The following is a 17,741-nucleotide window of genomic DNA, read 5'->3' on the forward strand; positions in this document are numbered from 1 at the left end:
TAGCGCGTTAACGCCAAGAGGATGTTTCTGAGGGTGTGGGGACCCCACCACCCTCGCAGTCAGCCCCCTCCCCACGGAGCACAGGCTGGCGCGCAGGAGAACACCGCAGAGGGCGCAGCACAAACCACGCCACAGCCCAGGCCTACAACAAGAGCTGGGAGATGTGGGATTCGCCCTTTGATGCGGAACTCGATTGAGATTTCCCCCTGGGTTACAGCAGCAGGGCCCCAGCTCAGCTCAGCTGGAAGGCAGCGCTGGGTTTCTGGGGAGACCCTGGGGGGGTCCAGGGGACAGGCAGTGGGATCCCAGGAAGTCAGTGACCCAGGGAATCGCCATCACCACAGGGCAGGGAATCTGCTTTTTAACCAAACTCTCCCCCCCCGGCCCCCACCCCCGGTTTGGCACCCAATTCTCCAGCCAGGCCTGCAGTTGACTCTATGTCTTGGATCAAGAACCCACTGCGAAAACGGGACTGAAAAGCGGTGCGGCCTAGTGCACAGAGCACTGGACTGGGATCTAGGGGGCCTGGGTTCTCTTCCAAGCACCAGCCTGCTGGGTGACCTTGGGCAAAGCCCCTCATTGCTCGGTGCCTCAGTTTCCCTTTCACCCGTTGCCTGTTTGGACCATCGGGGCAGGGGCTGTGTGTTCGTGCTGCGCCCAGCACAGTGGAGGCCCCATCTGGGCTGGCCTCTAGCTGCTACTGAAATATAAACAATAAACCGGAAGGAGCAGCCAGGACCTTTCCTGGGTCCCTGACCTTTTGCTCCAGCCCCCGAGTCCTGCAGCCTCTCCGGCTACGAGACCGGGTGTGCCGGGCCGTGTGCTGTGGTGCCGGACGTTGAGCCGAGCAATCCAGGCTGCAAGGGGCCACGGGCAAGGCCTTGCTCAGCCCCTCCCAGCCAGGCGCATCAGGAGAAAGCAGGACAGGCGCTGACCTACTTGCTTCTGTAAACAACCCAGAATCCTCTGCGCCACTACGATGTTCTGCTGCTGCCTGTGTCCCACAGCGCACAGCTCCTTACCCGGGAGGAGGGGTCTGGGCAACCGGCTGCCCAGGGGTGCTGCTCGCTGGAGGGGGAGTCGCGGGAAACCGTTAGCTAGAGCGCAAGGGCTGAATCCGGAGCAGGGACCGTGCAGGGAGCACCCCGGGGGCTCTGGCTGCACTAACACTAGCAGGTCCCGGCTCAGCCCCCGTGTTGCCTCGAACAGCCTGAGGGTGTTCATGGGACATGCCTGGCAGGCCCAGGGCAGGCCTAGAGAACCCAGGCTCAGCTGCGCTGTCTCCGGGAAGCGCCTTCGTTCCACGCGGGAGATTGTGTCTGTGCCCACCGTGTTCGTAGCTCTCTCTCTGCAGCCTGCAGGGCTGTGACAGGCTGTGCATACCATGCCGTGGCCACGCGAAGATCGGGGGGCGCTCTGGCTCCTCCGGAGGCTCAGGGGTTCAATCCCCCGCTACTGGCGACCCACCGAGGGGCCTGTAGGACTAATAATCCAGAGGCCACGAGAGACCCGGATAGCAACACCGGGCCGTGTCATTCACATGGGAGGCAGGTGCTGTGCCAGCCCAGCATTTGCCCAGCCACAGCAGACTGCCCTAGGGAGGGGATCGTGCCCGGCGGGGTGGGGAGGGGTTGCAGGGGAGCTGCCCACGAGGCCAATCACTAGGAAGGGGCGAAGGGAATCAAAAGGAACCAAAGCAACTCAATGGGAACCCCTGCCCGGAACCCACCCAACTCCCTGAGTGAGTTCTCCAGGGTGCCTGCCCACGCCCCCCGGTACTGCAGCTGGGCCCAGGTCTGCCTCAGTGCTCTCCCCGCCCTGCCACCCCCCAGCAGCCATTTGCTCATCCCACGCGGCTCAGGCAGGCTGCAGAGCAGCCTCGGCAGTGCTCTCATCTCTCCTGCCTCTCTGATGCAGAGCACGGCAGGCTGGGAAAGCCCTGCTAGGTCACGCAGCCCCCAGGGAGCCAGCCCAGGGCCCTTGCTGCCAGCAGAGCCCACAGCCAAAGGCAGGGGGAGGGGGAAGTGAAGAAGCCGGCTTTTGCAGCTATTCATTTTCTTTTCAGCTCCGGCTTCCCAGCGTCTCTGTTGGCCCTGACTGCTCCAGGCAAACCTGTGTGCGCGGCTCTCAAAGGGTTCGGAGTTACCTGGCAAAGGCAGAACAGATTGCGTCTGTTCAGCTCCCAGGGAGGAGAGAGAAACCCAATGTACCAGCTTCTGTGCTGCTGTCAGGGCAGGCCTGCCTCTCTGAGCCGCTCGCTGGCCAGCTTTCAGGGCTGGGGCTGGCCCGCTGGGCTGGGGGAGATGGGCACAACCATGGCCATGAGCTCTGTGCCGTCTGCACGAAGCCCAGACTCATGCAGAAACCACCCTTTGTCCCTAGGGAGCTCACGGCGAAGGCTTGGGGCATTTCCCTAAAGCCCCGCGGGAGATCCCAGATCCACCCGGCCTGTCGAGGGCTTTGGAGGATGGGGTGAGCGTGTCTCTGGGCCGTGGGGCTGTCCGGGGCTGTGTGTTCAGCCAGAAAAAACATTAGCTCTGAAAGGTGGTTTTGGAAACGGCTGCCCGCCCCCCCCCCCCCAGGGCTCCAGCTCCCCGGCGCATGCCGCCATCCCAGGCCCCACAGCCACTGCGGGCTACCTCCCGCCAGGTCCTCCGCCCCGACGGGGCACTGCGATCTCAGAGAGGTATATGGGGGAGGAAGCAGAGAACAGGGGCAACAGGCAGCCCTGAGCACTGGCCTTCGAGCCTCTGGATTTACGTGCCCCTGCCCAGCAGCACCGCCTAGGCCCGTGTGCGCACTGCGGCCTGTGGTGCTGCCTGGCAGTGTCCGTGGGCGCGCCCTGCCCAGCAGCACTGCCTAGGACTGTGTTCGCACTGCGGCCTGTGGTGCTGCCTGGCACTGTCCATGGGCGCACCCTGCCCAGCAGCACTGCCTAGGACTGTGTTCGCACTGCGGCCTGTGGTGCTGCCTGGCACTGTCCATGGGCGCGCCCTGCCCAGCAGCACCGCCTAGGCCCGTGTGCGCACTGCGGCCTGTGGTGCTGCCTGGCACTGTCCATGGGCGCGCCCTGCCCAGCAGCGCCGCCTAGGACCGTGTGCGCACTGCGGCCTGTGGTGCTGCCTGGCACTGTCCATGGGCGCGCCCTGCCCAGCAGCACTGCCTAGGACCGTGTGTGCACTGCGGCCTGTGGTGCTGCCTGGCATTGTTCGTGGGCGCGCCCTGCCCAGCAGTGCCGCCTAGGCCCGTGTGTGCACTGCGGCCTGTGGTGCTGCCTGGCACTGTCCATGGGCACGCCCTGCCCAGCAGCGCCGCCTAGGACCGTGTGCGCACTGCGGCCTGTGGTGCTGCCTGTCACTGTCCGTAGGCACGCCCTGCCCAGCAGCACTGCCTAGGACTGTGTTCGCACTGCGGCCTGTGGTGCTGCCTGGCACTGTCCATGGGCGCACCCTGCCCAGCAGCACTGCCTAGGCCCGTGTGCACACTGCGGCCTGTGGTGCTGCCTGGCACTGTCCATGGGCGCACCCTGCCCAGCAGCACTGCCTAGGCCCGTGTGCACACTGCGGCCTGTGGTGCTGCCTGGCACTGTCCGTGGGCACGCCCTGCCCAGCAGCGCTGCCTACGCCTGCGTGATGTGGCCGAAGGTCCAGCTCGGGAGCTGCCGGGACTCCAAGGGAGCCAGCCCAGAAGCTGTTAATTGAGAGGAATCCGAGTCCTGTGGAGGCGTTTCTCTGTCCCCGCAGCCACTCAGCCTCTGCTCGGAGCGGGAACAGCAGGGCCCGGAGCAACAGGAACCATGTTTGTTCTACAGCGTAATGAGACCGAGCCAGGAGTGCGAGGGAGAGTGTCTCCTCCCCGCGCCCACGGGTCCAGAGCGCCCCCAAGCCAGCCTGGCACAGTCAGCCAGGGGCACAGCCTGGCCCTTCCCCTGGCCTGAGCTCCGGGCTCCGCACTCCCCTTTCCTTTCCATCTGGTTGCCTCTAATATCTGGGGCCCAGCATCCCCCCGCTAGCGGGGTCACTGAAGGCTGCGGGCGGAACACAGACCCCTGCCTACAAAATACCCCTGGTCCCTTTCTGATGGAGTTACTGGTGACTGTGCAGCTGGCCTCGGGCCGACTGCGAGGCCAGGCGGGTTTGCGCCGTTATTTACAGGGAACCTTTCATCTTGAAAACTGCCTCGGAGCATAGGCGCCGACTCCGTGGGTGCTCCGGGACAGGAGCACCCACGGGGGGAAATCAGTGAGTGCTCTGCACCCACCAGCAGCCAAGCTCCCCGCCCCGCCCCACCTCCTCCCCTGAGCGCACCACGTCCCTGCTCCTCCGCCTACCTCCCAGCACTTGCCCCTGCCAAACAGCTGTAGCAAGCTCCGGGAGGGAGGGGGGAGGAGCAGGAACGTGGCACGCTCAGGGGAGGAGACGGGGCCAGGGCGGGGATTTGGGGAAGGAGTCGAATAGGGGCAGGGAGGGGGTGGAGTCAGGGCGGGGACTCTGGGGAAGGGGTTAGAATGGGGGTGGGGGGTGGAGTCAGGACAGGGACTCTGGGGAAGGGGTTAGAATGGGGGTGGAGTCGGGGTGGGGACTCTGGGGAAGGGGTTAGAATGGGGGTGGAGTCAGGACAGGGACTCTGGGGAAGGGGTTAGAATGGGGGTGGAGTCGGGGCGGGGACTCTGGGGAAGGGGTTAGAATGGGGGTGGAGTCGGGGCGGGGACTCTGGGGAAGGGGTTAGAATGGGGGTGGAGTCGGGGCGGGGACTCTGGGGAAGGGGTTAGAATGGGGGTGGAGTAGGGGTGGGGACTTTGGGGAAGGGGTTAGAATGGGGGTGGGAGAGTGGAGTCAGGACAGGGACTCTGGGGAAGGGATTAGAATGGGGGTGGGAGGGTGGAGTTGGGGTGGGGACTCTGGGGAAGGGGTTAGAATGGGGGTGGGAGGGCGGAGACTTTGGGGAAGGGGTTAGAATGGGGGTGGGAGGGTGGAGTCGGGGCGGGGACTTTGGGGAAGGGGTTAGAATGGGGGTGGGAGGGCGGAGACTTTGGGGAAGGGGTTAGAATGGGGGTGGGGGGTGGAGTCAGGACAGGGACTTTGGGGAAGGGGATAGAATGGGGGTGGGGGGGTGGAGTCAGGGCGGGGACTTTGGGGAAGGGGTTAGAATGGGGGTGGGAGGGCGGAGACTTTGGGGAAGGGGTTAGAATGGGGGTGGGGGGTGGAGTCAGGACAGGGACTTTGGGGAAGGGGTTAGAATGGGGGTGGGGGGTGAAGTCAGGACAGGGACTCTGGGGAAGGGGTTAGAATGGGGGTGGGAGGGTGGAGTCAGGACAGGGACTTTGGGGAAGGGGTTAGAATGGGGGTGGGAGAGTGGAGTCAGGGCGGGGACTCTGGGGAAGGGGTTAGAATGGGGGTGGGAGGGTGGAGTCAGGACAGGGACTTTGGGGAAGGGGTTAGAATGGGGGTGGGAGAGTGGAGTCAGGGCGGGGACTCTGGGGAAGGGGTTAGAATGGGAGGGTGGAGTCGGGGCGGGGACTCTGGGGAAGGGGTTAGAATGGGGGTGGGGGGGTGGAGTCGGGGCGGGGACTCTGGGGAAGGGGTTAGAATGGGGGTGGAGTAGGGGTGGGGACTTTGGGGAAGGGGTTAGAATGGGGGTGGGAGAGTGGAGTCAGGACAGGGACTCTGGGGAAGGGGTTAGAATGGGGGTGGAGTTGGGGTGGGGACTCTGTGGAAGTGGTTAGAATGGGGGTGGAGTCGGGGTGGGGACTTTGGGGAAGGGGTTAGAATGGGGGTGGGGCAGGGGTGGGGACTTTGGGGAAGGGGTTAGAATGGGGGTGGGAGAGTGGAGTCAGGACAGGGACTCTGGGGAAGGGGTTAGAATGGGGGTGGGAGAGTGGAGTCAGGACAGGGACTCTGGGGAAGGGGTTAGAATGGGGGTGGAGTTGGGGTGGGGACTCTGGGGAAGGGGTTAGAATGGGGGTGGGGCAGGGGTGGAGTCGGGGCGGGCCCAGGGGCAGAGTGGGGTCGCACACCCACCGGCACGAGCAGAAGTCGGCGCCTAGGCCTCGGAGGAAGCCGGGCCTAGAGAGGAGCGCGCCGGGGTGGAGACAGAACACCTGGGCTCTAGTCTGATTTTAGACTAAGCTTTTGGGGATAGAGGCCGTGTCTTCCCAGGTGTGCGTAGCCCCTAGCCCAGGCGGGGTTCCCACAGGGGGCAGCCCCAATTTGTGGAACTGCAGCTTGCTCTAGCCCAGGGCTTTGGAGCCAGCCAGCGGCCAGGGGCTGGTTTCAAGAGCAGTTTAGGCAGCGCTGGTGTGACTCCTCTGCATCCCGTGCCCATTTTCCAGACCACGCCGGCCCGGTCTGAGGGAAACACGGCAGAGCATTAACTCCAGCCCACGGGACTGGCTTTTCGTCCCACCGGTGTCTGCACAACTGATTTGGCACGAATCACGCGGCCATTCCACTGAGGCCCATTAGATACTAGGCCCCACACCAGGCAGCGCTCCCCTCTGCCATCCACTGAAAGCTCAGGGGACACAGTGCCAGCTAGGGAGTCTGTCTGGGGCTAACATGGAAACCAGCTTTTCCCCCCGGCTGCTCGAAGGATACAAATAGCAACCCCGTTTCCCAGAGCAACCCATGAAAGCAAAGCCGCTGGGCAGAGGGGTCCTAACACTGGGGGTGCTCAGCGCGTGGGGAGTGGACGCTGCAGAACCAGATGGAGCCTCCTCCCTCTCCCGAACTCTGAGACGTCTCAGAGCTGGGCTTGGCAAAAAAAGAAGAGGCCCCTTGGTCAACCAAGGGGGAAAAGGCAGGTGCCAACAGACCATAGAGAGCAATTCACTCACAGAGCAGCCCGATTTCATCATGGAGCTTGGAGGGCTCTCAGACACCTGAGATATTCTTCTGCTAGCTCATCAAGCGGCAAGCACCCCCCATTCACACACTCAGCTGGGCACCGGGGCATGCAGGTGGCACCGACTTACCCATCAGTGTCTTGGAAGTTGACATTGACTTTCTTTGCCGACCCGAGGAGCTCTGGGGGAGAGAGAAAGCAAGCGTTAAACAAGTGACAAACAGAGACGTTCACCCAAGCTCTGACAAATGGCACTTTGTCCCTTGGCTTTGTAAAAGCCGTTTGACACTAATTTAAGGGCCCCTGCAGACCCACGGAACGGGGACAGCCCTGAAAGCAGCAGGGGAGACTCGATCCTGCCTCGGAGGGACCCCACCCTGGGATGGGACATGGCCCATGCAGAGAATCCCAGCAAAGGGCCCAGCCACGGCCAGCTGTGGGGGGGATTTCGGGACGTGGGCACTTTACCCACCAGGAACTGGGCCGGGATGCCCAGTTCATCTGCCATGTGCCACCAGCCTGGGCAGGATTTGAATCAGCACCTCACCAGAGAGAAGCGCCAGAGCTCAGGCCTCTAAGCCAGCCAGACTTCTGTGGGCTCTGGCTCAGGGCCTGCACGGCCTACAGTGTTCATTTCCGTCACGTCAGGGCACAGGGAATTGGGGACAGGAGGGGATGTTACAGACGTTACAGCTCAGAGGGCTGGCTGGGCATCACCCCCTGCTCTGACAATGTCAGGGTTCCCAGGCAGCCCAGGCTGGGGCCCACGCAGATGAGGGCTGACAGGATTTCATGCTGGAAGCGGGGATCCTGTCAGAACCCTTCCTTTCCCCACCACAGCCAGGTCTCCTCGAGCCCAGGAAAGAGCAGAGGGAGACCAAGGCCTCGGCAAAGCACTGGCCCCCATGAATAATCCCATCGCATGGCTCGGGGTTACTCCCCCCCGGAAAGGCTTTGCAGAGTCAGGGTTAGAAAAGTGGGTTAAACCCACAGGCACACAAATCTGTGATGGGTGCCACTGGCTAGGGGTGGCCACGCTGCCCAGGCAGTGCTGGGACAAGGAGCGAGATACGCTGGCATTGTGTATTTCAGCCCCCTCACCCCTCCCTGCCCTGGGGAAATGAGCTGTACTGGTAACAGCACAGCTCCACCAGGATAACTGCGTCTGCACTAAATTAAATAAATTAATGGAGATGTCCTATCTCCTAGAACTGGAAGGGACCTTGAAAGTCATCGAGTCCAGCCCCTGCCTTCACTAGCAGGACCAAGGGGCTTCTGCCGGCACCGCGGTTGCTCAGGGTCTCACCTCTGCACATGCTTGGCCGGGATGAGTGTATCACAGCCCCTTACATCTCTGCAGAGGAGAACAAATCACCTTCCCCAGGAATTTCTACCTTCATCCTCCCTGAAATGCAACTACCTCTGGCGAGACACAGCATTGCCAGCTCTTGGGATTATCTCGTGGTACACAGTGTTTCTTTCTTACTGCCCCAGCTCCTGGAGTCATGTTATTTTGACAGAATTTCAGCTTTAATTATTAACAACAACAAAAGTTACGTTTCTGGCATGGTCACCAAGGAAGCCGGAAAACATGATCCCTAAAGGCTCAATGCCCAGAAAAAACAAGAACCCAAAACTTGGTATTTTTAAAATCACGTGATTTGAGGGCCAATCTCATGACTCTTTGGGGCCTGAATCACTTTTTTTTTTTTAATGCTTGGGGTTGATCCACCTAGAAGTGGGGCAGCGATTGAAGAGTGCTCAGAAAACTACACAGGACAGGTGCAGTGACGGGGACAGCACGCACTGCGAGAGTCCCACGAGGCAGTATGCAGGGACCCGGGGCTTAGCGCCCTGCTGCACAAAATGGGCCATGGGGACAGGAGCTTGATGCCCACGATTGACCCGTTCTCTGGAAGGCTGCTGCCCCTCACACACACCGGGGCGCTGGGTGCAGTGGCTTGGGAAGAAGAGCACCCCCTACTGAGTTATCACCACGCCCCCCTGTGCCCTGGCCTCTGCTCAGAGCTCTCCCGATGAGCTGCCCCACGCCCGCCGGGCGAGCGGGAGAGCAGAGAGCCCGACTGAAGGATCGCTGTTAACAAGCTGCACCGTCAGAGCCTTGATAAATCAAGGCGAGACGCTCAAGGAAGGGAAAGGAGGGGAGCGAACTGCGAGTCTATCACCTTCTACGGCTGTTCCTGCCTCACCCCTTACCCTTGGGGTCAGCGTCACGGGGCAGCCAGACCTCACCCCCTCCTGAACACACACGCATGCACTAGCGCTTGTGTTTCCAGCAGGAGAGGCAGGGAAGGCCGCTGCGCTCTGGCAGGCTTGCCCGTTTCTCCCAGGTGCCCCTCATGCCCCAGGCCATTCTGTGCAGGACTTTCCCACAGGCATCTTTTCCAGCCTCTCCTTGCGCTGTCAGGGAAGGGCAGGGGAGTCTGAGAGGAGCCCGTTCCTTCCCTCGGTGCAGGCCTGGCCTCCTCCAGCAGGTCCCCAAAGCCCAGCAGCTGGGCTGCTCCGCGCTCTGCCGTCACTCGTCGCCCCGGTGGGATCGCCGCAGCGGGTTAATGCGTCTGGGCGAAGGAAGCGGGGGGGGGGGGATTACGCTCCACCTGCTGGAGTTGGGCCCAAGTGCCGGGAAAGCAGCACAGGCCATATCAGGACAAAGAGAACGGAGCTTTCCAGCAACCTGTCTCCGTCCCTCTGTCTGCGATGCCAGGCCGCGGGCCCCGAGCAGCCACTGAGGCAGCTTCCAGAGCCCGGGGCTTGGCAAGCAACCCTGCAGTGCCCAGGCATGAAACCAGGTGCCATCTTCCTCTCTCCCGCCCACCCCATCGGCCGCTGTCCTGGCTGCACCGCCGGTGGGCCTCTGCCCCAGATCCATGCCCCAATCTCGGCAGGGTCCTGCCTCTGCGACCCGCTGCTTCAGAGCAAGGTGAGATATTCTCTGACCCCCCGATCCAACTGGGCGAGGGGCAGGGTGTTCTCCCAATGCCTGCAGGAGCCCCTGCTCAGATCCATGAGACATGCAGCCCCGATAGCAGAGACAATGCCGGAGACAGCTCCCTATTAGAGTCTGCTCTGCGACCACCGCTGCCGATGCCCGACTTGTTCACCTTTCCCATTCACCACGTGTCACACCGGAGTAGATGGACCAATAGTGTCCTCTGACATGGGAGGAGGCCGGATCCTGGAGCAGGTCGACCTATGGCATGGTCTGATCACGGAGGTGGGATGCTGGACTCCAGGGGCCTAGGGGTGACTTGAGGTCATGGTCCCTCTAGGCCAGCAGCCCTACCGAAGTCTGTGACCCCGCTCAGCAGGAAGCGTGACACTGCCCTAGCCAGGGAAACGATCTGGCAATCCTCATCTGCCTCCATTGGACACTCACTTCCAGCCATTACCAGACCTTTCCCAGCCCATGATCTGAATCTGCGTCTCTCAGCTGCAGAGCATCGCATCTGCTAAGCCCTCTCATTTCCTATGCCCAGAGGCCTGGCCCACCTTCACCCGAGTGCTGTCCACAAATAAGGGTCCTGGCTGACATGCGCATTCATCTCCCCAGTATCCGAGCCTGCCGCACAGATGAAATCCCCCAGAGATCCACATACATCAGAGAAAGCGTCTCCTTCGACAGAGCCACCGCCACCCCTTGGCCTGCGGCTCTGGCAGAAAAGGAGCAAAAGCTCCTTCTGATGCTGAGAAATACTCCAAGCCTCAGAACGACTGCCAGGCCCCAAACTCCTGCCTCCTCCTGGTCTCCTCAGCAGTGCTGGTCTCCCCTCTGCACTGTCCCCAATTCCAGTTCAGTAACAAGTATTGCTTTATCCGGTCCCACGGGGGCTGCAGCCTAGGCAGCGGCTCCTCGGGACCACGCCGGGGCAGCGCTGGTAAGACCTTTCACACTGCGATTCGGTGCCGGGGGATGTGCGGTCTGTACAGTGGGCCAGGTACCATGTCAGGCCATCCAGCTCATGGTCTGAAACATCACAAAAGTGTGACGCACACACACAAGGCATCATCTCTCCAAGGAGAGACGGAGCCCCCAGCAGCCCGGCTCTAGGGCGAGATGCTAGACACGCGGTTTATAGCTCCAGAAGAAGGGTAAGAAGAAGTCACTGATCGGAGTGGGGACACGTAGCTGGTCATCGCTGTTATACCCTGGGGGTGGGGAATGCCCCTACACACATCCAGCCTTCTCCACAGAGAGATTCCCGGCGGCTTGGAACCCCAGAGCGGGACAGTCCCCATCAGGGGGCGACAGCAAACCGGGCTGCGTACTCAGAGGGTTAAAGGGGCCTGCCCCAGCCAGGCACTCATCCCGGAAGGGCTAATGGATCCAGTGAGGGGAGCACTGGCTCAACCAGAGCGATGACACCGCCACCGCCCAACCATCTGCGGCCCCCAGCCACTCCCACTCCGGCACAAGCCAGAGCCCTGTGCGATCAACACACACCACTGCCGCTTCCGCCATGCTCCCCCTGCCACCGGGGGCCTCACAGCTGGGCCGGCCTCACCCCCACTAGGGCAGGACAGTTCCCTGTGTCAGATTCCCCCCAGCGCTCTCTCCAGCCCAGCATCACTCGGTTCCAGCAACGAACCCTCCCCGGCGAACACAGCCGACAGCCGGGCCCTGCCTGACCCGAGCGCGTGGGCCCTGCCCAACGCCAAGCCCCCAGCTCTCCCCAGGGCACAGCGGCTGCCCCGGGCAGCTCCTTCCCGCTTCTCCAGAGCCGCAGCCTTTGACGGCGCTTGGCGATTGCTCCCCCTTCGGCAGCACCCAGCCCCTGCTCCTGCCGGCTGAGAAGACACGTGGCCCCTTCGGCAGATAGTGGTGCACCCCTCCCCGGTGCCACCCTTTATTCCAGCTGGAAACAAGGCAGCCGCAGGTCGCAGGGAGGCTGGCGCTATGTGGAGCTGTTTTTCCATCAGGCTGGAAAGTTGGCAGTGCACTGCTGGCTGCGTCCCAAAGGTGAGCGGCTCCCTGCATCCCAGCAGCCGAGCGCTGAGCAAGACGACAGGCTAAGCAAGGCAAGGGGCTCACCTGGGGACGCCCTCTCCCCCAGTGCCCACCTAGGCCCTACACGCCCATCGTGTGCCGAGATGGCTGTGAGAGCTCCCTGCAGCCAGCACCGTCCCACCCAGGAACCAGGGGACAAGGAGCAAGAGGGGTCAGGTCTCTCCTGGTCCTGAATCCACTAATGTTTTGCCCAGCCCCAGACACTGGAGCACTTCGCAGCTGCTGACTGGCCACAGCCCCCCACATACCCTGCACCTGTCGGGCGAGGGAGCATCTCCTGCATCCTGGGTGCAGGCAGACAGCCGTCTCTGCTGCTGACGGAGGGTCCCCTAGGTCCTAGGCCCCAGATCTCCAGCACTGGAGGAGATATCGAAGAGGGGCCGAGAGGAACCTTTTGAACTGGATGCCTTGGCAGGCAGCCCAGCATCTGCCCGAAGTATCTGTTCTGACGTGGAGAAGAAGTGACTTTAAAAACTAAATTCAGGCTGAAAAAGCACATACAAGAGTGGCTGGAGCCAAGGGAAATGAACACAAAGGCGGCTCGATCTCCTTCATCTTTGTTTCTTCTTTTTTTTTTTTTTGTCTGGTTTGGCAAATTCTGTATGAAAAGATCAAAATGTGGACAGTTTCACACCTTACGTCACACTCGGTTAGAAGTCACTTAGCCCCAGGGCCGACGGGAGGGGGGGGAGGGGGAAGCCGGTACAAATTACCGGGGCCCGGCGGTCTGGAGGGGGGTCCAGGGCCTGGCTTTGTCGGCCCTGTTTAGCCAGTCCGCCCTTGTTGGGGGGCCCCCAAAAATATTTTCACCGGGGCCCAAACCCACTCTCAGCGGCCCTGTTTAGTCCCTCGGCACTACCTAAGGACAACGTTTGCTGATGCTATCCGGCCCAAACAGAGCTCCGTGGGATTCCCGGTGGTTGGGCGAAACAGTTCCCTGGGAGACATCCCAGTTAAACAGAGTTCCAAAGGAAGTGGGTCCCCGACAAGGCGGTTCACACAGTAAATAGTGACGCCAGCTGGGCTCTTATTGACGCCATCCCTTGACACGCAGACCAGGGAGAACACAACAGCCTTGAAAGGTGACAAGTACAAAGATGGATAGAACATATTATCACGGAACAAAATCTGTGATTAGCCTGCAGAACTCTCTGCTGCATAACACGATTGAGGCAAGTAGGTTTCAATATTTATACTGATAAGATCAGCATCTGTAACACACTAAGTAGGGTACCAATTTTAAGAGCTCACTCCTCATACTATAGGGTGAAGATGCTCAACAGCCAAGTACAGGAAGCAATCTTCTGCCTAGTGCAGGATCACACAATTAACTGGACTAGGGGATTTTTATCCTTCCTCGGAAGCATCAGGAATTGGCCTCCGTTGGAGAGTGGTTTCTGAGGAGATGGCCCATCGGCCTGTGCTGGCAGAGAGGAAGGAGGCTGGAGCGTACGGACCATTGCTCTGTTCCGGTACAGGAACTCTTATGTTCCTAACAGCTGCGTCTGTTTTTCAGCAGAGACCCGAATGCAGCTGAAATTGACAATGAAGAATTAAGAGACTCCTTGAGCAGGCAGAGAGGCAGGAGACAGGATAAATGGAAGCAACAGTGAGGGATTTGGTACCGTCAGAGCAACTGAGTTAAAACCAGTGGCTGTAATGGATGCATGGCCATCACAGGGTGCCTGGCCCTGTGATTAAAGCAGGTTCAGCTCCCCTGCACCAGAGCAGGGGCTCCCAGTGGGGTTAGTTAAGAGGGAAGGGCAGCACCTGGACACCATAAAAGATCTGGAAGAGACCCAGTGAGAGGCGGGGTGGGAATGGGGAGATGTTTGGGGATTTCAATTTTCAATCGCTAGCCAAAGGGAATGAACGTCACTAGAAGCAAGATGAAAGATGAGTGTAATTCAGATCTTTATGGAGAACAGGTGCATGTCATTAACAGGTTTACATTTCTGGGCGCACTGTTTGACAATAAACTTATTTGGAAGGGTCACACAGAAAAGTTTTACAAACAAATGTAAGGGTAGGCTTAATCTATTTACAAGCATTGCTGGGATTAACCAGGGAGCAGATAAGAAAGTACTGATGATGCTGTATAGAGCGTTAATAAGATCAGGCGTAGATTACGAGCCTCAAGCCTTTAATTCTGCATCCAGACCAGGGCTTTAGAAGTTTGAGTCAATTCAAGACCCAAGCGCTACGAATTGCATGTCGTGCATTGTTATGACACCACTGTGTGTAACACCGGTAGCTATTTGAGAAATGCCTATCAGTTTAAGAATGGAAATGTTAGGTCTGGCATTTTGGGTTAAGCTCAAGGGAAACACGGCAGATAAGAATTGTGGACAAACATATGATGAATGTTGGGAATTATGCAGCAGGAACGTAGGCTGACACAAACTCCCTCATGCTGTTTGGGTTAAAATCTAGGTAAAAGACTGAAGCGAAAAGGAAAGTCTAGAAGAGATTAAGATCGATAGCTCTGGGGCTGTAATTTATACCTGGCAAATCATCTTTCTGGATGTGGATTTAGAATTGTAGAATAAAATAAAGGGAAAGACAAAGTCATTCTATATGACAGATAAGGTTTAAAAAGACCAGGTGGATGAGGTAATATCTTTTATTGGACCAATTTACGATAAAGTTTATGAGTTTATATATGGTAAATGGAGTCACCAGTGCACAATATATTCTGACAGATCTAAAGATGGGGAAGAAAAGGTAGAGTGGGAGCAGCCTTTTGACCCCTGAGACTGGAGTTAAGAAATCTAAAAGAATATCTAATTTTGCAGCCACGCTAACTGGTGAATTGGTGGGAATCATGTTAGCGCTAAACTGGATATGGGACGTATGGCCTACCGCAGCTATTCTCTCTTTGGAGTCATCATCAGGTATACTGCCGGCAAGTAAAAGGGGTATAACAAAAAGCCAGAGTGATCTAATAAATGAAATATTGTGTTTGGCAACAGAGTTAGCACACTCAGGTAGGGTGACCAGATGTCCCGATTTTATAGGGACAGTCCCAATTTTGGGGTCTTTTTTTTAATATAGGCTCCTATTCCCCCCCACCTCCTGTCCCGATTTTTCACACTTGCTGTCTGGTCACCCTACGCTCAGGTGCGAACAGAGCACTAGCATGGATTCCAGCACCTGCTGGACCCACCTGGCAATGAAATGGCGGATGAGAAGTGAACGTTTTAAAAGATGGAGAAACGGAGTAAAGATTCCTTTGAGCAAGTAGGAATTTCAAAGTTTAGTTAAAAGGGGTTGAAAGAGGAACAGCAGGAATTGTGGGCCATGGAGAAACGTGGAAGAACGTTCTATGAAGTGTGCCCCATACTAGAAGATAACGAGGTACTCGTATTTAGAATAAGTGGTCACTGTGGTTTGAATAATATGTGTTTATTGAAGAGACACAGAGTTGGGGTGGGCAACAGCCGTAAGGATAAGGAAACAGCTGACACGGGAATGTTCCCAGGAAAGACAGGCTCTTTAGGAAGCAGTCAGACGCATTCAGGTGACAGACTATACTAGGAGGGGGTTACTGAGAGGGATGGGAACGAGGGGGGTCATTAAAAAAGCTCAACGACGTTTTTTTAAGGCGCTAGAGCAGGGAGTGCAGTGCAGTGCCATGAATGCATGAGGAATATAGTAGGTGGTGGTTACGGACTCAGTAGATGCGTCTGCTTCGCCATAAAGCAGCAGCAGCGGCGGCGAGAGCCAGTCAGGAGAAGTCCGGAGACTGAGGGAGGCTCTCTCTGGGGAAAACTGTAGACTCCAGGACGCTCACCGCAGGCCCGCCCTGGGAATAGGGAGACATTGGCTAGGAGATGTTTGGGAGCGGGGAGAAGCCCGAAGACAGGAGAGCAACAAGAGGGGTTTGCTGGCTGGCGTCCCCAAGCCAGAAAGCCACGGCCAAGAGCCAGAGAGGGCTGCAGGCGGAGGAGCTCATCCACTGACATCTCCAGGGCTGGAGAGCAGGACCCAGGGGCACAGTGAGCGGGCCAGGGAGCATGAGGACTCAGAAGAGGGGAAACTGAGGCAAGTGTGCCTTGCACTCTGCAGCCAGCTGCAGGGGGGCGCTCCAGGCAGGGCCACTCGACCACAGCACCAGAGAACCCATAAAGTCCCTCTAAGAACCCCACCCCCTTCTCTGCCAGAGGGCACACCCCGCCCTCTGATCAACCCACCGCCGAGCTGACGTGGAAATACACATGAGTAACCAATACATTTGTAGATGCTGCACCCAACTGCTTTGAGGCTCCCAAAGGCCTTTGCAAAGACGGGTAAATATTATCCCAACCTTAGAGAGAGAGAGAACGAGCATGAGGGCTTTGCAGAGTCAGGAGTAGAACGGCCACTGGACCACACTGCTTTGATAGCACCTTTGATCCCAAAGGAGCCCAATGTGCTTTACAAACTACAGAATCCCTATGCCCACCACTGGATGGCAGCCACCTCTGGAGTGGAACATGGCTGCTGTTTAACCGCACACAGCAACACGTTGGCAAAGTGACAGAACTGCAGTTGGTTTCGAGGCTGGGCTTGTTCTCCTTCGGGGTTGGCGTTCATTCTGGCTGTGCAGAGGCCTCCCCGCTCCCCCAAGGCCACTGGGTTTGGCAGGGCGGCCCACGCCTGGCGTCACTACTGTTCATGCTGCGCTAGCAGAACGCTAAATGGAGCCTGGCTGTGCTCAGACCCCAAACTGTGCCTGGCAGAGGGTGGGACTTTCCTCCCGCTAAACGGCAGAGAAAATAAGATACTGGGACACAATCCAATTACCAAAATTATGACAGATTTTGTAAGATTTACATAAGATTTACTCACTAATACAGCTAAGGCTTTCAATTAAAGGGATCTTCATCCCGGCCCTGGCACGGCCGCAGTATGGGAGCAGGGGAAGCCACAGCACAAAGACGCAGGGCCAACGCAAACAGAGCCGCCTGGGTTTGAATTACAAACCCATTCTTTGACACCTTTACTCTTCGGCAGGAGCAGGGGGTGCTGGAGTAGGGACCAGACGTTTGTCCAACCCTGCTCTAACCGCCAGTCTGATCCTCCACTGCTCCTAGCCCCAGTGGCGAATTATGGGTCTGAATGTTCCCAGCATAGGCAAGCCCAGTGTCGCTCCCTGGGACAGCCCTGAGCAGAACCATGGCTACCGGCTCTGGAGCTGGAAGGACAGTCTCACGGTCGAGACGTTGGGCTGGGACTCAGTGCAGCTGGATCCCATCCCCAGCTCTGCTCCAGACGGCCTGCGTGCGTGCCCCTGGGCATGTCACCGAATCTCGTCCCCCTCGCGCGGTGGGAGGCAGGTCAGCTCCCCGGATCTCTCCTTGCTCATTTGGGACGTTTCCCCAGAGTCTCCTGGCAACGACCATGCTGCTGGCGTCGCGGGGCTGAGCCGTGTGCCACAGAGTAGCCTGATAACCGGGTCTCACAGGTACGTAAGGACTTCCCTTCCGAAGGGCCCCACCGCACCCACAGACTACAGCACCCCTGGGGGGTGCACGGCCATCAGCTCACCAGCTGCACGTGGAGGGGAAACGCTGGCCAGGACGGCGGGCAAACCCTGATTGCCAGGCAGAGCCATGGGGTTCACCAGCCCTGGAGGACAAGACAGGACCTCGGTTTTTGAAAGTCCTCTCCGAACAACCCACACGTGGCTCGGGGCAGGGAGTTCACACTAGCCACCACCTTGGAAGAAGGGAACCCCTGAGCCAACACTGCTGGGGTCCCTGCGCCTAGCTCTCGCAGGAGGCTAAAGGCACACGGCTGGGAGCAGGCTCTGGTCCAGTCTCCCCACTGGTAACAAAGGGATAACACCCCTGCCCTGCCCCACACTGAGCCCCCGCTCTCTTGGCATTCA

General features: G+C 58.9%; 1 protein-coding gene across 5 annotated transcripts in view; it reads right to left on the minus strand.

Moving 5' to 3' along the window:
• The window catches only part of CASKIN1 (CASK interacting protein 1), a 158,054-nt gene that overhangs the window by 52,025 nt on the left and 88,288 nt on the right, over window positions 1–17,741 (minus strand). For all 5 annotated transcript variants that reach the window (XM_024102265.3, XM_024102264.3, XM_042853052.2 and 2 more), the window contains exon 2: window positions 6,974–7,025. In XM_024102265.3, coding sequence (XP_023958033.2) covers window positions 6,974–7,025 — 52 coding nt within the window. The remainder of the gene's footprint in view (window positions 1–6,973; window positions 7,026–17,741) is intronic.

The sequence above is a fragment of the Chrysemys picta genome, chromosome 10 (genome assembly GCF_011386835.1).
Source record: "Chrysemys picta bellii isolate R12L10 chromosome 10, ASM1138683v2, whole genome shotgun sequence".
NCBI classification, from domain to species: domain Eukaryota; kingdom Metazoa; phylum Chordata; order Testudines; family Emydidae; genus Chrysemys; species Chrysemys picta.